The sequence below is a fragment of the Rhodnius prolixus genome, unplaced genomic scaffold (assembly GCF_049639745.1).
Source record: "Rhodnius prolixus isolate KJV_2025 unplaced genomic scaffold, Rpr scaffold_7, whole genome shotgun sequence".
Lineage (NCBI taxonomy): Eukaryota > Metazoa > Arthropoda > Insecta > Hemiptera > Reduviidae > Rhodnius > Rhodnius prolixus.
Window position 1 is genome coordinate 36474878 of NW_027411582.1, and position 27146 is coordinate 36502023.

A 27146-nucleotide genomic window follows, 5' to 3' on the forward strand; every position below is an offset into this window, starting at 1 on the left:
TTTTCCCTAAATTGTTTACATAGAAGTTCGTATCACAAGTTATCGCCTATTTATTCAGGCGGGGCTTAACGTCCAACTACCAATTAGGTGTCGTGGCCGGAGGAGACTAGCAAACATACTTTACTATAAATTTCTTATATTAACCATTAAATAAAATACAAGACCTAGACCGAGGGAATCGAACCCACTAAACCAACAATACATCTTAGCTTTGCGGGTCTAGCCTATAATCGCCAAACATACTTTACTATAAATTTCTCATATTTAACATTAAATAAAATCCAAAGCCTAAATCGGGGGAATCGAACCCACTAAACCAACTTAGCTTTGCAGGTCTAGCCTATAATCGCCAAACATACTTTACTATAAATTTCTCATATTTAACATTAAATAAAATCCAAAGCTTAAATCGGGGGAATCGAACCCACTAAACCAACAATACATCTTAGCTTTGCAGGTCTAGCCTATAATCGCCAAACATACTTTACTATAAATTTCTCATATTTAACATTAAATAAAATCCAAAGCCTAAATCGGGGGAATCGAACCCACTAAACCAATCTTAGCTTTGCGGGTCTAGCCTATAATCGCCAAACATACTTTACTATAAATTTCTCATATTTAACATTAAATAAAATACAAGACCTAGACCAGGGGAATCGAACCCACTAAACCAACAATACATCTTAGCTTTGCGGGTCTAGTCTATAATCGCCAAACATACTTTACTATAAATTTCTCATATTTAACATTAAATAAAATCCAAAGCCTAAATCGGGGGAATCGAACCCACTAAACCAACAATACATCTTAGCTTTGCAGGTCTAGCCTATAATCGCCAAACATACTTTACTATGAATTTCTCATATTTAACATTAAATAAAATCCAAAGCCTATATCGGGGGAATCGAACCCACTAAACCAACAATACATCTTAGCTTTGCAGGTCTCGTCTCTTATCCGCTCGGCTACCGTGGCGCCGAGGCAATATCGTAAAGTAATTGCCAATCGCCTAGTTATTCAGTTGGGGCTTAACGTCCAACTACCAATTAGGTGTTGTTGGACGGGTGGGGGGGCGGAAGCTCATACTTTACTATAAACAAATTTCTTTTCTAGCAAATAAAAAGTAGTCATACGCGGGATTCGAACTGGGGATCTCCCACATACAAAGCCACCTATTACCTAAGTTATAGGTCATCTATTACGTAAGCGAAGTATCAAAAATTTATTTATTTTTTTACAATTATCAGTTTTTTAGTTGTGATGAATATTTACGCAGCATCACAAAGATAGACAGACTCACATACATAAATAGATCGAAATGGCAAATAAAAATACGTAAAATGGATGAAAAAAAGGGCTAGAAAATAAGTCTAATATTATGAAGTACAAATTAGAAAAAGAAGTATATTGAATACTAACACTTTGCTGCCCTTCCCAGTAAATTTCCTAGACTTTCAGCTTTTCTGGGGTTTTCGAGAATATTCACATCAAACTGAAAAATCTTTCCGGATTAGTATTTTCGGCCATTTCCGTCCCCCAACCCCAAAAAATGGGATTTAAAATTAATCCTTGATTATACTGTGGAAGGTGTTAGTTCCATCCATTACCCTAAAATATGGCTCTCCTAAAAGCAAACCTGGGGGCCATACCCGCCCTCCACCAACAGTAGGAAAACTTTAAAAGCTATGCTGGTGAAAATTGATTTTGCCCCTTTATTGCATCGGGATATTAGGGTTATACGTGTTTTACGCTAAATCCACTATCCTCTCCTGGTAACACCAGCACAATGGAGTATATCCTACAGGAAGGGGTCTATATTCTCTTTTGTGAGAGACAATATTGGGCGCAATCAATTTTACAATTTTACCATCGTAAATATCTGTCTACGTTGTTAATTGCCTCACTATATTGGACTATTTTGGTGGGGGGGGAGCTTTATTATGGCAATAAATGCGCTATCCAGGAATTCCTTAACTAGTTTTATTTTTATTATTGTTATTTTCAATTTAAATTGCGTCAACATTTGAGTCTTTATTTCGGAAGTTTTCTCAAAGTTACAAATTACTGATCATTACCGGAAGCTGTAAGTAGCTCTCAGGAAGAGATAATTTAAGGGCCAGCAGCTGTATTTGAACCCGGGATCTCTTAGTGGGAATCCAGCTCCTATTCAGCTGATCCTCTCCCTCTTTTTCTTGTTTTTCTTTTGACGTGAATACGTCTTTAAATTTGCTATCATTTGGAGGCAATCCAAAAAACCTAATGATAACAAAATCGGGGGATACAGTTTGGCATTATAGTTTCGAATCTATCGTCTACATCCAAAATTAATTTAGACCACTGGATAGCTAAAGGATCAAAGAATTCATTACAATAAGCGAGGACTGTGACGCATCGCGCGCGGTGAAGGGGGAAGCGCCGCCATTTTGAGATCATTTTGCTGCGTATCGAGATTCGCAATTAGTATAACTTTTGACTCGGAGAAGCTACGATGTTCGTTTAAGTTTTAATTGTCAGCTGTCGTCACAATCTATCGATTGTATATAAAACATTAGTGTAAAATAGTGACAGTGAATATAATAAGGTGTTAGAATAAAAAAATATTATCAAAAATATATAATGTCGGCCAATATACGCGTCGAAAAGCCAAAACCAAATACAGAGATCGTATACGGTTGGAAAGGGCTTCTCAAGAACAATTGAATGGTAATAATAAAACACCATATGACCGAGTCAAGCTGTGCCTAGGAACGTAAAAGAATGAATGCGGTTGAACGGATCAACGACGGTGTCAGTACATCTGCAGCTGGGGAGGTTGAAATTATACAAGTGGATGATGAAATCGCTTCTACATCGAAAGTGGACTGTATAGGCATAGATTGTGTTCGATCGTCGATTATGAAGACACATTGGGCAGCAGCTAGTGCACGTTTCACTACGACGTTTGTCAACAATCCATTCGGACATAAGGGTGATGTGTGTGATCGTCTATGATGGTTTCTGCGCTCATTCAAGCTAACAAAAGAAAAACACTTACCGCTGCTTAATAATAATATATTATTATTGTTATTATATTATAAAAAATATAACCCGTTACGTAAACGTATTCACGTACAACACACGGCCGTGTCCATGACACAGTCACAGTTTTTTTTTATCCCCATCAAGATTTCATTCAAGAAAATTTACTTGATGGATTTAATTGGATTTAATCAAATGGAAAGCAGATAATGATGTGCTCTCATAAGAAATATTTCTTTTACAAACTTAACGAGGCACTATAAGCTTATATTCCTCTCTTCTTTGAAGATATATTTTTTTTTGCTTCTAGTTGGAGAGGGGATGAGTTTATAGAAGGCTCATTTATTTACCATAAACACCGTGATTAATTTATTATGGATTTCAGCCTTGATCTTATTAAAAAGTAAAGATGAGAATCTCTTGACCAAATTTTGGATTAACTGCTTCTTAGATGTGTATCTAGCAAAACTAAACATCTTAAGTGAACACACACACACACACACACACACACACACGACTTTTGCCCCCTCTCTTTCAAGGTTTTAACTCAAAACTTTTATTAAGAAAAAACAAATATTTATATTTTTAATACTTAATAAAGTTATAAAATTTGATGCTTGAAACATTACAAGAAACGTACACCGAACAGCCCTGAAAATGTACGTCTCAGGGTTGTGCCTGTGCCCTCAGCCGCGTGGTTTGTTTAATTGTGTACACTGAATAGAAGGGTCTGAGCGGGAGCCCACCAACAAACCGTTGCAGATCTTGTGGAAATAGCAGCAATTTGAAAAGGGACAGTTTACCAATCGTAGGCGGGATAGTTAACATCCTAAACGCCACCGCGATAGCCGAGCGGTTATAGGCTAGACACCGCAATGCTAAGATGTATTGTTGGTTTAGTAGAATCGATGCCCCCGGTCTAGGTCTTGGATTTTATTTAATGGTTAATATGAGAAATTTGTAGTAAAGTATGTTAGGTGGTTATAGGCTAGACCCGCAAAGCTAAGATGTATTGTTGGTTTAGCGGGTTCGATTCCCCAGGTCTAGGTCTTGGATTTTATTTAATGTTTAATATGAGAAATTTATAGTAAAGTATGTTAGACGGTCATAGACTAGACCCGCAAAGCTAAGATGTATTGTTGGTTTAGTGGGTTCGATTCCCCCGGTCTAGGCCTTGGATTTTATTTAATGGTTAATATGAGAAATTTATAGTAAAGTATGTTAGGGTAGACCCGCAAAGCTAAGATGTATTGTTGGTTTAGTAGGTTCGATTCCCCCGGTCTAGGTCTTGGATTTTATTTAATGTTTAATATGAGAAATTTATAGTAATGTATGTTAGGCTATTTTTCTGGATTAAAAGTGAAAAATTCCATTTTGGACTTAAAAATGAAGTAAAAAAATTAAGCAATGCGAGTAAGAATTTTCTCGCTAGTGGTAGAAAAAAGAAAATTAAAACGGATTAATGCAATTAAGGCTGCATTGCTATGCACCCAGAGAGCTTTAACTAAACCCCTCCGTTCCTCCAGTAAGTGCACCGGGAAAACTTAATGCGCTTCCCCCCCACAGCTCTTTACTCACTATATTCAATTAAGTCCCTGAAATTGCACTTCCAACAACACTTGCTTACTTGTATTTACTAACTGCAACTTACTTGTTTTAAATAATAATGAAATTCTAGTTTTCCTTTTATGGATTAGACCAACTACTTCATTATTTTCTTTAGTTAGGACTTCCTTTGTTGAAGTTAGAGTGAAAATAAAAGTTATAATTTCATTTCCTGCAGCTTCCCCCTTCACACCTTTATCCCGATGAATCCTCTTTCCTCAAATCCTCTCTATTCTTCGTCTCTCTCTCTCTCTCTCTTCCTTTTCCAATTACTATGCTAATAACTTTACATTTTCATTATAATCGTTTTAGGCTTTTCTTTCAAGAAAATTTTATTTAGTAACTTTAAAGGAAAAACAGGAAATTCTAGTTTGCAATGTTTACGGTTACTTTCCCTTGATTTCTGCCAGGTAAAGAGAAGGTGGAAAAGTTCGTGCATATTTTCGATGTTGAATTTTTTTTTTATTAACTTCCAACTTCCGTTTTTAAAGTTTTCCGAGACCAAAACAAAAAATGGTTTTAACAAATTACTTAGTATGTATCTGAGTATGGTATATATAAAAAAATGGAAACTCCCGGAAAGTTCAATTTCCATGTATCGAATCGAGGAAATCAAACCCACTAGTTAATGAGCTTTTGGACGAAACCAGCTAAACGGAAGTAACCACTTCATTGTATCGATTTTAAATCGATAATTAAAAAATAAAATTGTCGGTCCAAATGATTTGTTTAATCTTTCTCAATTTAGACATGGAGAGCATGTCCGCTTTCTAGATTGATATTTTTAATTAAACTACTACAAAACTAAAAATAAAATAAATAAATAAATATAATAAAGAAAAAACTTAAATAACAAGTTACCTTCTTCGTCGAGAAGTATGTTGTCAGGCTTGATATCCCTGGAAAAATAAATAAATAAATAAATAATATTTTTTTAGTTTCAAAAAACTTAAAACTATGAAATTGAAAAATTATAATGAAAATTAAACAGAAATTGTTTAAAACCACTTAAGCGTGTTTGACGTGTATACACTCAATTGGAAAACTCAAGATTGAAAATTTAGCATAATCGCAATACTTTTCTTTTCCATATTAAAAGGAAGTAAAAAAAATCAAAGACTGAAACTTCGGAAAAACGGAATTACGGAAATAGGGAACTTATTTCAGCGCAATATTATTAGATACTTCAGGGAAAGCTGATCTGTTCCTTACTTCAGCATCCTTTTCTTTAAAAAGGAACTTCTTCCTTTTTATTACTTTAAGAAGGAATATATTGCCAGTTATAAATAACTAAAAAGAAACATATACGTTCGTTTGTATACCTTTTTAGGAAAAAACCAATATACCTACAAATATATATGTATGTATTTGTATTCTGTAAAAGCTCTTACGTTTCTTTGAATTTATGTGCAATCGATAAGGATATATGAGTAGAATTTATAGAAATAAGAGGGGATATTATGTAATATTGTGGGGATGTTGTATTACATATATAAATATATATTTGTGTCACACATAGAATGGCAATTTGTGATGTTTATGTTTCTCTCTCTCTCTCTCTCTCTCTCTCTCTCTCTCTCTCTCTCTCTCTGTTTCATTCGCCAAAATATCTTATATTTCATGATTTATGTTCAGAATCGGGCCCAAAGGATCTTTGTAAAAAGGTATATTTCCGTTGAACTCTGGGGGGGGGGGAAACAAATACGTGATCTGGTTGTTTGGAATTAGTTTATTATTATAGTTTGCTATTTGAGCCAAAAAATATTTGGCTTATACGTGTTACAATAGTTTTAGAAAATAGAGTTTATTTTAAAACAGAAATACAGATATACTGAAATACCGAAATCACGTAATATTATTAGTGTCTAAGTGGCCACGATAGGCGAACGATTTAGATGCTAGACCCGCAAAGCTAAGATGTATTGTTGGTTTAGTGAGTTAGATTCCCCCTGGTCTAGGTCTTGGATTTTATTTAATGGTTAATATGAGAAATTTATAGTAAAGTATGTTAGGCGGTTACAGGCTAGACCCGCTAAGCTGAGATGTATTGTTGGTTTAGTGGGTTCGATTCCCCTGGTGTAGGCTTTAGATTTTATTTAATGGTTAATATGAGATATTTATAGTAAAGTATGTTAGGCGGTTAAAGGCTAGACCCGCAATGGTAAGATGTATTGCAGGATTAGGCTATACTAGTGGTTAATGCAGGCTTTATATTAAAAGTATGTTCGCTAGTCGTCTCTGTCCATGACACCTAATTTAGAAGTTTTAGACATTAAGCGCGCCGTAAAGTTAAGTAATTACTTTACTTACTTTATAAGGAACATTTGCCAATAATTTTTTTTTTATCACAAGGAAAGAATACATCGCAGTTTGCTTTGAACTATTTATGTGAATGAACAAGATGATTTTATTAATTGTTATTGGATGAGAGAGAATGATGTAATACCTTTGGCTCCCATTGTGTCCGTAGTAAGGGAACACATTCCATGCAATTTCAAGTATCCAGAAAAGGTCACCAAGGGACAGCAGGGCAACAACCACTATCCAAACTTTAGAATTAGTAAACTTCATCAAGTTTATTATGTAATTAATATATAACTTCCTTTTTTCTTCTTTACTTCCTGTCGGGAAAAAAGGTATTATAGTCGTACAGATTTTCGAATTTTGAGTTATCCGTTTTTATCTGTATAGATTTTCCTATTATTTTTGGATTTTTCTCAAATAAAGGCTCCTACCATTTGCTTTTAAATTCAGTACAATTGTGTACAAATAGATCGTATAACATTATGTTTGAAATAATTTCCCACGAAAATTGTTTTTAAAGCCCCATTTTGGGGTGATTTGGGGTTCCTATTGGGGTTCACATTGGGGTTTTCCTGTAAAAACTACTGAAAACCTGTTTACTGTTTACAGGCTTGCCACGTGTATAATATTAATAAAACAAAATCAAATTAGAGACTGCATTTATTGAAATTCAGCTGATTGAAATAAGATTTAGTAACGAATTGATACGAATAATGTCTTCTTTTGGCCAGAAAAGTGGACAAACAAGAATGTAATTTAATCTAAAAAAGAAACAATTTGAACTGACCTACTTGGTCCTTATTCAAGATATCAAAATATAGCTGATCATTTCATTTCAGAGCACAGTTTACCTAATAAATGATGGAACTAATAAACTAACGCTAACATCTATAAATAAGATGACTTTTATATAGGTATATATACTTATATAAAAAACAATTACGTTGAAACACTAGATAATTGGATATCGAAGAAAAATGGCTGCACAAAAAATGTTTGAATCAATTACATTAAGATGTACAGGCTAGCCTGGCTTGTTTTTATTTTTGGGAGTTGCACGACATCTTTGATAGAATAGGGGATAAGGAATTTAATTAATGAAAAGTGCTGACGTCATAATGTGCACGTAAAAAGTCATGATAAAAAAAGAAGAAAAAAACGAAACGTGATGTGATAAAATGAGAGGAACATTTTCCTGTTAGTTATATAAATACTAAAGGAAATGTAATAAAAAAAGGAAAAATAAAAAAAAGTATTAGGTTTTTCTTTTGTCACTTGGGAAACTTTTTTTCCTCTTAAGATCTGATTAAAATTTTATTATTTTAAGGATAAAAGAGTCCTGATTCTTGAGAATTACGGGTAGAGAGAATAAGGAGTTGGATATACGAGGGTCGTTTGAAAAGTCCGTGCAAAAATAAAAACTACTTAATTTTTGGGGGTAAACCTTTTTTATTTTTCAACATAGTCTCCTTTTAGGCTTATACACTTCGTCCAACGCTGCTCTAGTTTGTTGATCCCTTCCGAATAATAGGATTTGTCCAAGTCTGAAAAATAGCCATTCGTTTCTGCAATCACCTCCTCGTTTGAATAAAATCTTTTTCCCGCCAGCCATTTCTCCATATTGGGGAACAAATAGTAGTCCGAGGGAGCCAAGTCTGGAGAATAGGGGGGGATGTGAAACGAGTTGGAACCCTATTTCCATTAATTTTGCGACCACAACTGCTGAGGTGTGAGCTGGTGCGTTGTCGTGATGGAAAAGGACTTTTTTGTGGGCTGCAAAATTTCTTGCAGCTCGGTTTTCAAACGGTCCAATAACGATGAATAATATGCACCTGTAATAGTTTTACCCTTTTCCAGATAGTCGATGAGGATTATTCCTTGCGAATCCCAAAAGACAGTCGCCATAATCTTTCCGGCCGAAGGAACGGTCTTCGCCTTTTTTGGGCGCAGATTCCCCCTTGGTAACCCATTGTTTAGATTGTTCTTTGGTCTCAGGAGTGTAGTGATGTATCCATGTTTCATCCTCAGTGACGAAACGACGCTTTAAGTCCTGCGGATTCTTCTGGAACAGCTGCAAACCGTCCTTGCAACACTTCACACGATTTCGTTTTTGGTCAAGCGTGAACAATCGCGGCACCCATCTTGCGTATAGCTTTGTCATGTCCAAATGTTGATGCAAAATATTATGTACCCGTTCATTCGAGATGCCCACAGCACTAGCTATCTCACGCACCTTCACTCTTCTGTCATCCATCACCATATCATGGATTTTATCAATGATTTCTGGAGTAGTAACCTCAACAGGGCGTCCAGAACGTTCAGCGTCACTTGTGCCCATATGGCCACTCCGAAAATTTTGAAACCACTAATAAACTGTTCTAATCGAAGGTGCAGAGTCACCATAATGTTTATCAAGCTTCTCTTTAGTCTCCTGAGGCGTTTTGCCTTTCATAAAGTAGTGTTTAATCAACACACGAAATTCTTTTTCGTCCATTTTTTGAAAATCACTCGACTTCCTCGATTCAAACGAATGCCAAACACAAAGAAATAGACCGATCTGGCTGAAACTTGGTGTGTGTTCTTCCAAGAGATGCTACTAACTAAACATAACCTCGATACGCGCCAGTGGTGCTATCTCTCTGACATTGCACGGACTTTTCAAACGACCCTCGTAAAGCTAGGGAAGTCGTCTGAGCGTTCTCCCAGCAGATTCTGGGTTTTCACTTTTTACTTCACGGGAATGACGACAGGGATGAGGAAAGGTTTCTTGTTCTAGCACAGCCTGTGAAAGGATTGACACGCTCTACGGCAACGGATATCCTGTTGTAGGTTTTTCTTTTTTTTTTTAGGAAAACAAGTATAAAATCATTGTGTGAGTGTTTGAAAGCTTATGTAAGGAGTTGGTTTCTTTGGAGAGGAAAATTCTGATAGCTTTAAGCTAGACCCCCAGCTAATGGACAGACAAGGTCTTTGAATGGGTTTCCTCGCGCCCCCCCCATTTTTGGCGACCACAATCAGCTCATTGGCTACCGAAGGCTGGCTGTCAAAACCTCCTCAAAAAAACCCACCACTCTATCTAAAAGTGGTCTAAAAAAAAGAAAAGATTTTTTTTAAGATTAATGGTGATGATATAAAGATATAAGTATGAAAAAAATAAATTGTATGTAAAAGAAAATTTAGAAGGGGAAAAGTTTTTGGGTTGGCCAATAAATCTAGTTGGTTGACAGATTCAGCTTTTCCTTTCTAGGGGAAAAGAAAAGCTTTTCTTATGGATCATTTGTCAAATTGTTGTGAAATACGAGGGAAAAAACCAGCTTGTCACCTTCATTTCATCACCTTCTAAATGTTCAGCTCTGTTGTGTTCTAAAAATGAGACGGCCTAAATTTTAATTTGATTTTTCTTACTTCTGGCTTCGCTCACACATTATTTGTAGCAAATATTAAGTTTTAATTCTATTCCTTCCTCGTCACTCCAGTCTTCTTATTATTTTTTTAACTACGTTTATTTTCACAATCACAGTAAATTTTTGCAACAAGAGAACCTGATACATTCAAGTTGTGAGTAAGTAAAGTAATTGCCTATTTTTTCAGGCGGGCTTTGCGTCCAACTACCAATTAGGTGTCGTGGACGGAGGCGACTAGCAAACATACTTTACTATAAATTTCTCATATTAACCATTAAATAAAATCCAAGACCTAGACCAGGGGAATCGAACTCACTAAACCAACAATACATCTTAGCTTTGCGGGTCTAGCCTATAACCGCCTAACTTACTTTACCATAAATTTCTCATATTAACCATTAAATAAAATCCAAAACCTAGACCGGGGGAATCAAACCCACTAAACCAACAATACATCTTAGCATTGCGGGTCTAGCCTAAAACCACCTAACAATACTTTACTATAAATTTCTCATATTAACCATTAAATAAAGTCCAAGACCTAGACCGGGGGAATCGAACCCACTAAACCAACAATATATCTTAGCATTGCGGGTCTAGCCTAAAACCACCTAACAATACTTTACCATAAATTTCTCATATTAACCATTAAATAAAATCCAAGACCTAGACCGGGGGAATCAAACCCACTAAACCAACAATACATCTTAGCATTGCGGGTCTAGCCTATCTAACTGCCTAACATACTTTACTACAAATTTCTCTTATTAACCATTAAATAAAATCCAAGGCCTAGTCCGGGGACATCGATTCTACTAAACCATCAATACATCTTAGCTTTGCGGGTCTAGCCTGTAACCGCTCGGCTACCGTGGCGCCTAAATTAGACACTATTACGATATAATTTTCATATGTCACTAATATTAATTAACCAGTAATAATAATAATAATAATAATCACTGGTAGGGAAGGGATTAGCTATGAGGTTAGCATACTGGACTCCCACGCGGAGGTCCCGGGTTCGAATCCAGCAGCTGACCCTTAGATTTTCTCTTCCTAGGAGCTTCTTACAGCTCACTGTCCGGTGATGGACAGTGTTGTCTGTAACGAGAGAACACTGTCCGGAGGCCGGCAGTGCACTGGAAAAAGCTCCGGGCGCTAATGACCTCAGCTGTTGATGCGCAAAAAAAAAAAAAAAAAAAAAAAAAAAAAAAAAATAATCACTGGTAATAATTTGCTTAAACAATATAATGCAATTAAGGGCAATTAAATCTGGCTAATTATGAAAGGTTCATAATTAATTGCAATTAAAAAATTTATTGCATTAATTCCTATATTGAAAACAAGTAATCAATACTGTTATTAAATTTTATAGTCGCAGCGAATGTTGAACGGAAATTCAGTAATTAGTGTTTATACTGTAACCACAGATTCAGTAAAGAATTTCCGCTTTACCAATTTTTTGACTAAAACGTCCTCTGATGATGACAGCAAAGCAAAACATTAAATTTAAACATTTTGCGATTTTACGCTGGTTACGCACACATAGACACTTTAGTAATAATAAAAAAAAAAAGAAACAATTTTGCAATAACTAATTTTCCTTACTCAGGTAAGGGAAACGGATATTTCCGGTGAAATTTTTGAAAACCGGAAATAAATTTTCTCAACTTTGTGCAATTATATACTAGCAAACACTCTTTACAAACAGACAAACAAGAATTAGAAAAATTAATTAACACTTTTAAAAGAGAAAAGTTTTGAAAAAAACTTCTACATCATAATAAGTTATACAAATGCTGAAAATTTTGCTGTTTCTAAATTAGAAAACAACCTTTTCTTTTTTTTTTGGCCACCTCATTTCCGCCGCATTTTCCTTCCCCCCAGTTTGATACGTGGAAAACTAATTTACGAATTGTCAAGAACATATGAGAGCTGAAAATTGAGTCTATGCAACACAGCATACATTGACATAGAGGGAGTAAAATTATGAGTATATACAAACATAAACTTTAAATATTACCAAATCTGTGTAAAATTCCAAAACTGGATGCTGTGGTTACGGGGTAAGGTCAGAGAGGAAGATGATATATTTTAGTAACACGTAAAGAGACTATGTTAGAACGATAGAGTAACGTATATAATGGAACCTGTTGTTGTTTATAAAGCGGTCCAGAGGCAAGCTAATTACAGTTCCAGGAAAGAGAGGAATGAGGGAAGCGAAGAGGTGTATTATGCCTTAAAGGAGAATGTTAGATGGATACCATTACTGACTTTGTCCAGGACCTGGAAACTGGGAGAGACAGAGAGACCTCTTGATGAGAAATAGTACGGGTAACTCTTAGTAGAGCGGGCCGGTGTTCCAGGATTCTATTTAGCCCCGGCGGGTACAGCTGGGCGGCGTGCGGAGGTGAGACATGTTTACATCACTGAAAACCCGAGGTCATCATCATTTAAATCTTAGAACTTACATCCCATCTCTGTGCCACCTTTATCGTACAAAGCGGAAGAGAGTTGTTTTGAAGTTGGATATGTTGAACTTTTTGAAATTTTTGTAACGAACATGAAAATTCCTGCAATTCCTTTCCCCTTACTAATACATACATATGTTTTATACCATAATCGTCTACAGCATTTTCTGTATTATTAGATTAGAAACAGGAAATACTAAGTTTTATGGTCCATATTTTTGTAACGAACATGAAAATTCCTGCAATTTCTTTCCCCTTACTAATACATACATATGTTTTATACCATAATCATCTACAGCATTTTCTGTATTATTAGATTAGAAACAGGAAATACTAAGTTTTATGGTCCATATTTTTGTAACGAACATGAAAATTCCTGCAATTTCTTTCCCCTTACTAATACATACATATGTTTTATACCATAATCATCTACAGCATTTTCTGTATTATTAGATTAGAAACAGGAAATACTAAGTTTTATGGTCCATATTTTTGTAATCAAGCTTCCACAGGAAGTATTTATTTTGAGTTTGAGTTTATGCGCTGGAGAAATGAGGAATGTAGAACTTCATAAGACGTTTCTTAGTCTGACCAGAGCAGGAGGACATGGAATCTCAAGTTAGTTAAGATTTTGGGCACAAACAAATTTCGTCGCTTAGTATCTTGAGAACACAAAAACGCGTTATCGTGTACCCCTGTCGTTTTTTTTTTTCTCAAGAGAGTCTAAATTCCCATCGTCATTGAAGCGGACCAAATTTTTTCACAACCTATCCAACCGTTTTATCGTGTAAAGTGATTATTTTTAATTTGTTAATTGCCACAGCTATTTAATTAAGTAGAACTAGGAGAGGAGAAAGAAATAGGAGTCTGTATTCGGGTCCAGAATTCAGTTAGTTGTGAAGCATAATTTCCAGTCTTTTGTCTGTAGTTTTGTACGTCTGTTTGTACAATGGTAGTTTAATTAATCCATTAAAAGTTTGGTATGAATGAGTAGACTTCCCTTGAAATTACCATCTCTTTATAACATATATTATATAGGGAAGTTAAATGTTGTCCACGTTATGTAAAGGAAATGAATGTTTGACGACATTATACAGGTATTTTAGATGCAGCATTTCGCTACGAAATAATATTCTCCACCCAACATCTATGTGCTTAAATCTATAGCAGAGCTAGCAATGAAATATGAATGTATTATTTAAAAGTTATAGCCGATTAGAATGAATGGAAGAAAATGATTAGAGAAGGATTACGGTGATTTTAATTTCGGTTAAGCGATAAGGATGGCAGGAATATATGGACTGATCCATCCATTAGTTGTAAGTTTGTATGTAAATAGTTGGATATAGTAGAGGGATGAATGTGTGAAGCGAATGTATTTATAAGTAAGAATGGAGAGTGAGTGATATTCTAGTGATAAGCACCTAGATCAGTGATGGCGAACCTATGACCCGCGCAAGCTTTTTCACTGGCACACAATTGCTAGGCAACCATTTACGCGGGTTGACTTAGATTTTCTAATTGTTGAGGATAATTTATATCCTATCTGTATTTTTTTTCAATCACGCATTGACACAAAAGCAATTTAAATGCCTATCTATAACCTTTAGTTTGATCATTACAGTTCTAAAACGCAAATGACGACAAATGCTTGTATAGTATTTGAAATAAAGCAAAATTGTTTACAAAATATCAAATAAAATGTATAATTTTACACATATTTGGTTTGTTAAAAAAATCGACAGCCCAAAGCAAATAACCATATTTAGATTTTTCTTCAAATAAAACACACTTTTGTTCAGGTTTTGTTCAGTTATGTTTGTAAAAAGAGAGACTTCCATAGCCGTCTATCCACCAACATCCACCAACGAAACTGAAGTTTCGTCCCGTTTTACCCAGTTAAGCCAACTGAATTTTAAAGATGTTTAGTTTTGAAAATATTCAGTTTAAAATCTTTAAACTTAACTCTTGTGCAAATGGGCATTAGTGACCCAAGAGCTAGTACTAAAGAAAAAATGAACAAAATTTGACCCACGTATCAAAAAGGTTCGCCATCCCTGACCTAGACGATGCTGGCTGTATGGCGACAGCCAATGCCAAAAAAAGGATAAAGTAAAATGTTTTTCACGTAGAGTTTTACAGAGTACTAAATTTCTAAAAATTTGGACTCAATACTTTTTATAAAGTAAAGTAAAGTAATCGCCTATTTTTTTTCAGACGGGGCTTAACGTCCAACTACCAATCAGTAGGTGTCGTGGTCTGGAGCGAGGAAGCTCATACTTCACTATAAACAAATTTTCTCTGGCAAATAAAAAGTACAAATAAAAATACACGAAATTCGAACTGAGGAATCTCCCACTTACAAAGCCACGCTCTTGACCACTAGACCAAAACCCGCCCCTAATACTTCTTGTTAATGGAGGGGGATTAAGAGTCAGTTAAAAGCGAAAAGGTGTGGGGGGGCTAGCTTACAGTCAAGCCAAGATATTATTCTGTTTTTATTATACTTAATACATTTTATGTGGAAATATTTATTTTGAGGGGCACAAAAGAAGCCCCCCTCCAACTGGCTGAGTAAAGCCGATCCATTAAAACTCAGCTATGAAATCTTCCTTTATGATGTCATCCAGGGGAATGGCCAACGGCGGAAAACTGGTGGACATCAAACCATCCCTATTTCTTCCCCCCCCATTATGGTAAGAGGGACCCGAGAGATAAAAACCTTCTCTTTTATCTGGAAACCGTAGGGTGCTAAAGCGGCTTAAATCCCCGCCCCCGTTCCGGCTCTAAGCTTCCATTCAGTGAGAGTGGTCCATAACCGACCCCTCCACCGCCAAATGTCTGACCTTTATAGCGATGTTTTTGACGAATTCTTTTTTTTCTTCTTCATCTTTATGTTCATCCACCTCTTCAGCTGGCTATCATTTTTCTCTTTTACTTTCCAGGCTTATTCCTCTTTTTCGAGGGAAGAAAATGATCTTAAGATTTTTTGGAATAGAGCTTTGTTCGGGTTAGTATGTGTTTGCAAAAATTCTTAAATTAGGGAATTAAATTAGGGAGGTGTTGATGATCTTGAGTTAAAAAAAATTTGAAACTGTCCGGCAGGACAATTGTACGTAAAAGGGTTGAACGTCAAAAACTGCACGAAAAAGCCATCTTTCTTTTACTGCAAGAAGAAGCTGCAACGTCACTCTCACTTCAGAAACTTTATTCCTGAACATTGTGCAACTCTCCTGAGTACGGAAGTGCTAAGAGAATTCATCTAGAACTTTCTCTGCCCCTCTTATTTCATTCAATTTCAATTATACGAATTATAGACCAAAGAGAAAGTTGTAGCTCTCCGATGATTGTAAATAAATTCAGGTTGAAATTCTCTGATCACTTGTTGATTCACCCCCACCCACCCCACCTCCACAGGAAAGTAAGAGCAAACTACTTTTCTACACGATATTGGTTTGTGTCACAGGATAAACTCACTTCCGTTCCGCGTATACTCCACCAATCACTAATCTCTGAATGTTTCTAAAACTTTCACAGAGATTCCCAAACTCTTGTCTAAGATAAAAAGTTTTTTAAGTTTGAACTTCGTTATTCACTTCCTTTCTCTCTCTCTTTCACTCTAATCGAAATTGCAATTCCGCTATACAGCTGTTTAGAGTATTCAGTGCTTTCTAATTGTAATACTAGGTTTCATATCTTGAAGTTAGGTCATACATAATATTTTGGGTTTAAAGTTTCATTGAAGACGATTATTGTGACTGAGACATCACAGTTCCTTCTAAAGAATACTTTATCGTGTATATAATATTAAAGCCAGTTTTTAAAGTAAAAATACCAAGTTCCAATAATTTATTTATTTTAATTTTTTAAATTTTGTAACTTTTATTCAATATGCATATACAGGGTGATCCATTTAAAACGCATCAATCGCAAATAACTTTTTAGAAAAGCGGAAATTCGGATAAACCCATTAAGTAAACTATAAGTTTTTTTTGGTCTAGTTTTCAAATTTTCCACCCCCGATGTTGTATCTTTATTTTTGGCGGAGTTACGGCTAAAAAAATGGTCAAGGTTTCATAAGGACCACTGGTTTTGACAATGATTATGACAACTACATAAAAAATTGTGAAAAATGTTGTTGACCCCCAGTTCGATATCCCTAATATTAGTCGAGATATTTATGATCAAAGTTACAATTTTATCTATTCGTGATCGGTTTTCAATATTAATTTTCCACTAGAAATACACGTTTTGGGGAGGTTCTCTGACTGCAAAAAAATGTTATTTGTGACGCTAAGTAAAAATAATAATATAATAATAATTGGAGATTTTAAAACATGTAGTGTAATGTAATGGTTGTGATTCAGGATAAATTGGATTTTATCATCAACTAGAAGCAACCATCTAATGTAATCTAATTCTAATGTACGGAGTTTAATGTATTCCGTATGCAAGACTTCTTGACCCAGAAAACTAGACCCAGAAAAACATATAGCTTATTTGATGGGTTTATCCGGATTTCCACTTTACAAAAAAGTTACTAGCGATTGGTGCCATTTTAAATGGATCATCCTGTAGATTTTTTAATAAATCTTCAACTTCCGAAACAATCTTTACACTTAAAAAATATGAGGCGCCACGATATCCGAGCGGTTAGAGGCCAGACCCGCAAAGCTAAGATGTATTGTTGGTTTAGTGGGTTCGATTCCCCTGGTCTAGGACTTGGATTTTATTTAATGGTTAATATGAGAAATTTATACCTAAAGTATATTAGGCGGTTATAGGCTAGACCTGCAATGCTAAGATGTATTGATGGTTTAGTGGGTTCGATTCCCTATCTCTAGGCCTTGGATTTTATTTAATGGTTAATATGAGAAATTTATAGTAAAGTATATTAGGCGGTTATAGGCTAGACCTGCAATGCTAAGATGTATTGATGGTTTAGTGGGTTCGATTCCCGGTGTCTAGGCCTTGGATTTTTTTTAATGGTTAATATAAGAAATTTACAGTAAAATATGTTTGCTAGTCCTCTCCGTCCACGACACCTAATTTGATAGTTAGACGTAAAGCCCCGCCTAAAAAGTAGGCGATTACTTTACTTTTACTTACTTTACTTTCCAAAAATATGGAATAAATTTTAAGAAATAAATAAAGGAACACACTAACCTGTGAACTATGTAATGAGATTGTAAATAATCTAAGGCAAGTCCCAGTTCGCATGCGTACAGGAACACAGTATCCTCGGTGAAGTTCACTTCCTGCGAGAGATGATATCTTAGATCACCGCCCAGCAATAGATCGGATACCATGAATATATCCTCCTCATCTGCGGGACACAAAAAAAAAACATGTTAAAAATATATTTATTTTATTATTATTATTTTTTAACTACAAAAACATAAGGTAATTGTTAATCCTAACAAAAGAAAACAAAAAAGTGATTATAAACTTAAAAATTACATTTGAGAAAATAATTATACTTATTTGTTAATCTATTTTGAAAATGGACAATCTCCAAAATAATTAACAGTTAATCTCATTAGTTGTTTAATGAAAGTCAAACAGAAGTTTTGTTGTTGATGTTCAGTTTGCCAAAGTTTTAAATTAAGTTTAATTAAGCTTTTGTTTTCTTCAATCCTTAGGTGGATTAAGTATAAGCTTAAGCTAAAGCTGTTGGGTACATCTGTTCAGATTTTATTTTACTTTTAGGCTATACAAACTTGAAAATAAAACTTAAGGGAAGACCGATTATTCCTGTTTTCGGTCTTAATTGTTTTTATGTCCTTTTTTTTTCTTTCAAGCTCTCTCCCTAGGGATTAGGACATCGCCAGGGCTGTGGAGCGTATTTTACAAAAATAGATTACAATTTGAGTATCATCAGATCAATGTACTGTTTATGTAAACTGTTTCTGTTCAAATTATGTTTCACGTCCCTGGAGTTGACCGTAGTCTCTTATATCGAAAGTTAGGCTATAATACGAGTCTATAAAACTAGGCTATAATATCGTAAAAATAAAAAAAAACTAAATTCTTTACCTTGGATGGATAAATTAGTGACCAAAAATAGTGCAATAAATGAAATAGTTTTCCATCTATCCGTTATTCACATTTTACCGGAAATACATGATGTAAGCCTGTGTGAACATAGAAAAAGAAAAACTAGGCTCTGACGTATTTACTTCCCAACTCTGTATACTTTCTATCCACGTTCTCACCTTGGAAAAATCATTTATTTCTGGGGAAAATTTATTGTTTAGAAGGATTATTTGGTAAGAAGATGGAATGACTGGGTTTTCTTCTAAAGCAGGGGTTCCCAACCCTGGGGGCTTAAGAAATGTCCAGGTAAATAGTAGGAGGATATTGTTATTATTCAAATATTTTTCACTGTACACCGCCCTACTGGCCCCAATATGGACGTACAGAATACAGCTCTACGGAAGTGCCAAAAAATCGGAACATGAACCGACTTCAAAACCTTACAGTCTAAAATTCTAAGAACAAAAAGTTATCGCTCCCTTCTACGTCTCCAATCACACAATACACTCTGATCCTATATATTCCTCTCGTCTCTGGAAATAGCCTCAATCTCGCTGCACAAAACTTCACTCAAATCTATAGACAGTCATTACACAGTCCTCTGATCCACAACATGTCTGCTACAAGCCCTTCCTACAATTCCACAGCGGAGACTAAAGCGACGGTGGCCACGCGATCATCTCAACACAACGCCCGATCTCCTAGAATGGATGCTGCGTAAGCTTGCCAATCTGAACGGAACTAACGGTTTCCATCACTGGATGGTCGTCGTTCACTCTACTCACGCCTCTTGGTGCACTTGCATTTGCGCGTGTATGTATGTACACATATATATACATGCATGTGTATTTGCGCCATCCTCAACTCTAATCTCTTTTGCAAAGTTGTATTGGATACAGTTGCAAAAAAAAAAATTTAAAAAAAAGCATATCCTATATAATATATAAGGTATTATATTTTTCATTATTATATTATCTTGCATATATTTCAAGGAAAGTATTATTTTTTGTAAAGTATACTTTCTTTGTTATATAATCCATGGGTTTGTTATGCGTAATTTATCCTTGTACAAAATATAAAATTTCAGGGGTTGTGAGATTCGAGTGAAATTTCTGTAGGGGAACGGGGACGACCAAAAATGTGGTTGGGAACCACTGGTCTAATGAATCATTTCGTATATAATTATTTTAAGCGTGTGGAAGTGATAAGTAATTTGAATTCTTTGCTCAAATTCAGAGAATATTTTCTTATTCATATTTTTCATATTTTTCTTGGGATTTCCCAGTTTTCTCCTCCCTCTCCCTCGCAAACCCCCCTTTAAAAAAGGTGTTCTATTGAAAATATTATACTTAAACAATATACGCAAAATTTCATTCACCAGTCGAAAAAAGAAAATGTAAAACCTTTAATTCCGTTTAAATTCAATTTCCGGTAGTTTTGTAGAGAGAGAGAGAGAGAAAGAGAGAGAGAGAGAGAGAGTGGACATCAAAGACATCAATGGGTTGTGTACATCATGGTATGTTTATCTAACACTTTGCTGTAGACCTAAACAAACACACGAATCAATAGAGAAATAGTGATGATCCCCATGCGTGTACACGTTAGTTCATCATGAACGTAAAAGGGCCTTTGTTGATTAGTTTTGTCTATAGGAAAGGCCCCCCCTCCGATGAGACGGTGAGCAGGAAGCCGCGCGGGTCTGGGAATTGTTGGAAAACTAGGGATGATGGGTTGGCAATAGAGGCTGCAACAACCGATGCCCACATAATAATAATGTTAAAATGAGGGAACCTTGTAACACGTGTAATGTGTGGGTTACGTTGGGTTAAAAACTGTTTTTATTCTCCAAATAATTTGACTCATCCGCAAACCCATATCCGGGGACCAGTTCACAATTTCTGTAATTTCTTTTCCGGTTTCTTTAGCTCAAAGAGCTTTCCCATTTTATCCACAGGAAGTGAAAGCTTTTATTTTCCATTTCATCGTAAATACGATTTTCTGTTTTCCAGCCTTTAGCAGATTGAAAAATATTCTATCCATAACTTCACTTCCTGTTCATCCAGGATGAGTTGGAAAGATGAAGGAAATCATTCTCTCTCTTTCTCTCTCTCTCGCTCGAGAAACACCCCCCACTTCCTGTCACCTCATACATATTAGATGAGATGATATTGCCAGCATCCAGCAGTGTTCGAGAGATAACTCCGTCTTTTGATCTGTGCGTCTTTGTATTTGCGTTGTACGTATAAGCTCGTACTTTGAGCTTAGAGTGAGAAATGGTGGGTAGGAGGAGAAGGAGAAGGAGGAGGAAATAACCCTTTTCACTTCTGACAATGATGATCGTGCTTATATTACTTTGGAAAGACTGATACTGAGATTCCGGAAGTGAATAACACAAACACGGGTCTTCATACGTATTAATTTAATTCAAGAACTTTGTTTTTGTCGGAATAAACTTCTTTGAATACTCAGCAGTTTTACGTAGTCATCAAGTTATACAGGAAATGAATTATATTGTAATTTTGAGTAAAATAAAGTAAGTGAAAAAGTCGTGCGAGTATATAATTGTAATCGTGCTGATTTTTCACCGGGAAATGTCTGGTTTTCAGCTCCCGTAAGTCTGAACAATTTTTTTTTCTCTCTCTCTTTTTCAAAATGGTCTTTGTCTGTCTGTACGTATTTACCTTAGACTAGAAATAAAACCAATCAACCGGCACTTTACGTACTTTACTAAATATATTTACAATTTTTTAATATTTTCTTGATAACAATTTTCTTTAAATTTAGTGTATTAAGTGGAAATTTCCAGAGCTAAAACTTTTTTGGAAAACTTTTTTCCAGGAAAATCGATTAACAGCATTTCTGGGAGAGGGGGGCAGCTAGGTTTTCCTTTAAAGTGCTATTTCTGTTTATTGTACTGCCGTTACCAGCTGCATGATATTTAATGGAAAACTGAATTTCCAAAATTTTCAGACAAAAAGGGCTGACGTAAGAGCTTTTTTTTTTTAGTAAAAAGAATTATTTAGTATTTTAAGTTTTTCGTCATTAAAAAGCTGCTAAAAATTATATCTAAAACATGCCCACTCAAGAGAATAATAATAATAATTATTATTATTATTTATTTACAAATTTAGAGAAAAATAATAAAAGAGATATAAAAATAAGTATTTTACGGCATAGATTGAAAGTCTTCTGCCGAAAAAGTTAAATATAATTATTATCTAAAATCGAGTTTGGGGAAAATTCCCTCCACCGGAAGTTCCTCATATTCAATGGATAGTCCATTTTATCGAAGATGGCTTCTTAGGCTGAAAACATAGTGGAGCGGCGAGCAAAGCGGCGATGATAGCGAAGAGCAAAGCGGCGAAAACAAACACAAGTAAACATATGGGACCGCGCATAGTGGCGAGCAAAGCGAAGATAGAGCAACGCTATCTACGAGGTCGTTTGAAAAGTCCGTGCAAAGTCAGAGAGATAGCACCACTGGCGCGTATCGAGGTTATGTTTAGTTAGTAGCATCTCTTGGAAGAACACACACCAAGTTTCAGCCAGATCGGTCTATTTCTTTGTGTTTGGCATTCGTTTGAATCGAGGAAGTCGAGTGATTTTCAAAAAATGGACGAAAAAGAATTTCGTGTGTTGATTAAACATTACTTTATGAAAGGCAAAACGCCTGAGGAGACTAAAGAGAAGCTTGATAAACATTATGGTGACTCTACACCTTCGATTAGAACAGTTTATAAGTGGTTTCAAAATTTTCGGAGTGGCCATATGGGCACAAGTGACGCTGAACGTTCTGGACACCCTGTTGAGGTTACTACTCCAGAAATCATTGATAAAATCCATGATATGGTGATGGATGACAGAAGAGTGATGGTGCGTGAGATTGCTAGTGCTGTGGGCATCTCGAATGAACGGGTACATAATATTTTGCATCAACATTTGGACATGACAAAGCTATCCGCAAGATGGGTGCCGCGATTGTTCACGCTTGACCAAAAACGAAATCGTGTGAAGTGTTGCAAGGACGGTTTGCAGCTGTTCCAGAAGAATCCGCAGGACTTAAAGCGTCGTTTCGTCACTGAGGATGAAACATGGATACATCACTACACTCCTGAGACCAAAGAACAATCTAAAAAATGGGTTACCAAGGGGGAATCTGCGCCCAAAAAAGGCGAAGACCGTTCCTTCGGCCGGAAAGATTATGGCGACTGTCTTTTGGGATTCGCAAGGAATAATCCTCATCGACTATCTGGAAAAGGGTAAAACTATTACAGGTGCATATTATTCATCGTTATTGGACCGTTTGAAAACCGAGCTGCAAGAAAAACGCCCACGATTGGCCCACAAAAAAGTCCTTTTCCATCACGACAACGCACCTGCTCACACCTCAGCAGTTGTGGTCGCAAAATTAATAGAATTAGGGTTCCAACTCGTTTCACATCCCCCCCTATTCTCCAGACTTGGCTCCCTCGGACTACTATTTGTTCCCCAATATGGAGAAATGGCTGGCGGGAAAAATATTTTATTCAAACGAGGAGGTGATTGCAGAAACGAATGGCTATTTTTCAGACATGGACAAATCCTATTATTCGGAAGGGATCAACAAACTAGAGCAGCGTTGGACGAAGTGTATAAGCCTAAAAGGAGACTATGTTGAAAAATAAAAAAGGTTTACCCCAAAAAATTAAGTAGTTTTTATTTTTGCACGGACTTTTCAAACGACCCTCGTATAGAGAGTGGAGCAAAGCGTTATGACATGTTTTATTTCTTCTCTCTCATCGCGCTCAATTTTTAAAGGTTATTGCTCATAGGTTATGGATATTGATACATTTATTGGTTTAGTTTGTTTAAAAAACCTCTGTGGGACCGTAATATTTGCGAAGCTACAACAGTTTTTAACAATTAATAATTAATAGTTAATATTAATTAACAATTAGTAGTTAATGGAGAATTCAGGTAATTTTTGCTACATTTAATTTGGTTCTCATTCCCTTAATGCTAACTTTCATCTAAATACTAGGCAAAATTGAATTACATTTTCACGTCCTACTACTTCTGATCAGGACGAATTCTCCAATCCTTCTTCTGTAGCGTCGTACAACTCCAGTTTTTCAGATGAACAACATTAATTTACGACAAATCATGGTGTAGTGATTTAATAAAATTATTGTTTTTTTTAATTGACTAATTTCTTTTTATCTGCATATATTTCTATTTTGTTTTTATTTATTTATTCTTTTCTAACCTTAAAGTAACTGCTAGGATTAATGGGGTTACACAGATTTGTATTTAGTTAATTTTTCTATATTGTGCCTAACTCCTGCTCATGAGCTGTATTATTCAAAAGCAATAAAATTTGATTTTGATTAATGGGGTTACACTGGGCTAGTATGTAATAAAATGTTGATATAGACATTCGAAAATACGCATGAAACTTGCCAGGATGCTCCAGAAGTTGTTGGTACAAGTGATGAAATTCACCAAGTTCGTTTCTAAACTTATTTATGTCACGTACACTGCAGCTCCTGCTTCTAAGCTGCTGTAAATACCAAATTTTCAAGGAAGAATTTTCATATATAAATAGTTCCTCCATCTTGTTTTGTAAAAAGGAGAACGCGACTAAACTCGTCACTATGTGCATGCGACTCTTTGCTCGCTGCTCGTCGCTCTCTTTGATTTGAAGCAGCTATCATCGCCGCATTGCTCGCCGCTCCACTATGTTTCCAGTCTTAGGCGTTTCCTGTATTTTTCTGTACTTGGTTTGGATAGGGCTTCTTTTAGTTAGTTTTCAGTGTAATGTACGTTTCGTATAAACTATTTTCCAAGATTGTAGAATATGATTAATGGGTTCGAAATTCTTGAGTAATAGCAGTAAGAGGAAATTTGATTTTCCGCTTTTGCTTTAAGGGAAAAACATTACGTCATGTTAGTTTTCACAATAGACCATTTTCCCAGATTGAAAAGGAAATTTCTAGCCAGTAACCATTAATAGAAAAACAAAAGTTTTTACTTTAATTTAATAATGAAACAATTTTAATTGTGGATTTACCACAACTTAAACTTACATCAAGTAATAACTTCGAACATTTTGTATGTATAAATCCTTCCTATACACGTATGTTATGTTCGTAGATATATGTACAGACGTGTGTACCTCCCGTTCCGGCCGAGTTCGAACTCGTAAAACAAAAATTATGCGAAAATCACGCTTTGACTTCTTAGCTGGAAGACTGAATTATTTCCAACTTGCCAAAATTTTTACAGAGGTAAACAAAACATTTTTGTTTGAAAGAGGATTAAAGTTAAGTAAAGTAAAGTAAAGTAATATAATTGCCTATTTCTTCAGGCGGGCTTTACGTCCAACTACCAATTAGGTATCGTGGACGGAGGCGGCTAGCAAACATACTTTACTACAAATTTCTCATATTAACCATTAAATAAAATTAAATCCAAGGGTAGAACGGGGGCTTCGAACCTACTAAACCAACAATACATCTTAGCTTTGCGGGTCTAGTCTATAACCGCCTAACATACTTTACTATAAATTTCTTTTATTAACCATTAAATAAAATCCAAGACCTAGATCAGGGGAATCGAACCCACTAAACCAACAATACATCTTAGCTTTGCGGGTCTAGTCTATATTCGCCTAACATACTTTACTATAAATTTCTTTTATTAACCATTAAATAAAATCCAATGCCTAGACCAGGGGAATCGAACCCACTAAACCAACAATACATCTTAGCTTTGCAGGTAAAAGAGGATTAATAAAGTGTTTACATTTATAAAAGTCAAAAAGTCCAACAAACATAAACAGTTTACTATATGGAGGGGTATTAATAAAGAAATCATAAAATCCTGCAATATTTTCCGGAAAATCCAATATAATACTTTTTCAAAAATTAATTAAACATAAATTTTTGTAATAAATCTCAGAGTAGTTTTCACTCCTAGAAAATAGTAGAATGCAATTTCCGGTGGAAGAAAATCAATTTAAATCGATTTTACTCGCCACGTGAAACATACAGGAAATTCTACGAACTTGGTACTTTGAAGGTTGGTTGTCTGGTTCGATTTCCTGTCAAACTAGCTGGCCACCACACCTGTTTGATAACCACTATCACTAAAACTGTTTTCTGGTAGAATAAGGTTACTTCCCTAAGGGCTTGCTTTAACAAATACAGTGGACAGTGGAAAGGACTAAATTTACTGCGTCTCCGAGGAATTCAAACCCTTTTTTTTTTTACTCTTCCTCAGAAGTTCACAGTAAATAACTTTTGTGCTGGTTTGGATACGTAACGCTTTTTGTTTGTTTGAAGAGAGAGGGGGCCGCTAAAAAACTTTTTTAATTTAGATCTATAGTGATTTATTTGAGGACGAAAGAATAAGTTTGTAGTAGATAATCTCTACTCTTCCAAAATATAAAGTGAACTCCTCTATAAATTACAAATATTGGAAAAAATTCGATTAAATACATTTCCGCACGAGTGGAATAAGAGAAAAATCAAAAAGTAATGAAAATATGAAAGGAAAATTGGTGAAATCAAATCAAATCAATTTCGGCCAGGAAATAGATGAAAGTTAATTTTTCGATTGGATGAAAAACTAATAACTGCCAGTTTCAGTCACAATATATTTTTATTATGGCCGAGCTTTCGACCTAAGGACTAGGTGTCATCTTCATGGCTAAGTCCATGAAGAGACAAGACAGAAGACACAACAACCCTTAATATTACATTGTCACAATTAGCCCTGAAGATGACCTAGTCCCTAGGAGGTCGAAAAGCTCGGCATAATAAATGAATATCATGACTGAAATTGGCAGTTATTATTTTCTGCATCCTATTGAAACTATGAATCAGTCACCAAAAATTATGAACAGTAGGTAATTTTTTGATTAGGTACCACCTGATGAAGTCACAATTACCTTTAGGCTAAAATTAGGTTTACCAAAAAGAAATCACTCTGTAGAATTAATTATTATTATTATAATAATTATTATTTTCAGACGGGGCTTTACGTCCAACTACCACAAATTAGGTGTCGCGGACGGAGGCGACTAGCAAACATACTTTACTGTAAATTTCTCATATTAACCATTAAATAAAATCGATGACCTAAACCGGGGGAATCGAACCCACTAAACCAACAATACATCTTAGCATTGCAGGTCTAGCCTATAACCGCTCGGCTATCGTGGCGCCTATTTCTTGTAGAATGAATTAAATGCCCTATGATCCCCCCTTAAGCTAACCTTAAAATTTGGAGCATCCCCTTTACAAACAAGGGGAAATAGGCGGGA

The 27146-nt window shown here is 35.5% G+C and overlaps 1 protein-coding gene across 3 annotated transcripts in view; it reads right to left on the reverse strand.

The window, feature by feature from the left end:
- The window catches only part of LOC141447567 (serine/threonine-protein kinase 32A), a 387735-nt gene that overhangs the window by 136720 nt on the left and 223869 nt on the right, over positions 1-27146 (reverse strand). For all 3 annotated transcript variants that reach the window (XR_012454455.1, XM_074115236.1, XM_074115237.1), the window contains 2 exons: positions 17972-18131; positions 5488-5525 (listed from right to left, as the gene is read on the reverse strand). Coding sequence is in view for 2 of the 3 variants with exons in the window: in XM_074115236.1 (XP_073971337.1) it covers positions 5488-5525; positions 17972-18131 (198 nt within the window). In the remaining variant the exon portion in view is untranslated. The remainder of the gene's footprint in view (positions 1-5487; positions 5526-17971; positions 18132-27146) is intronic.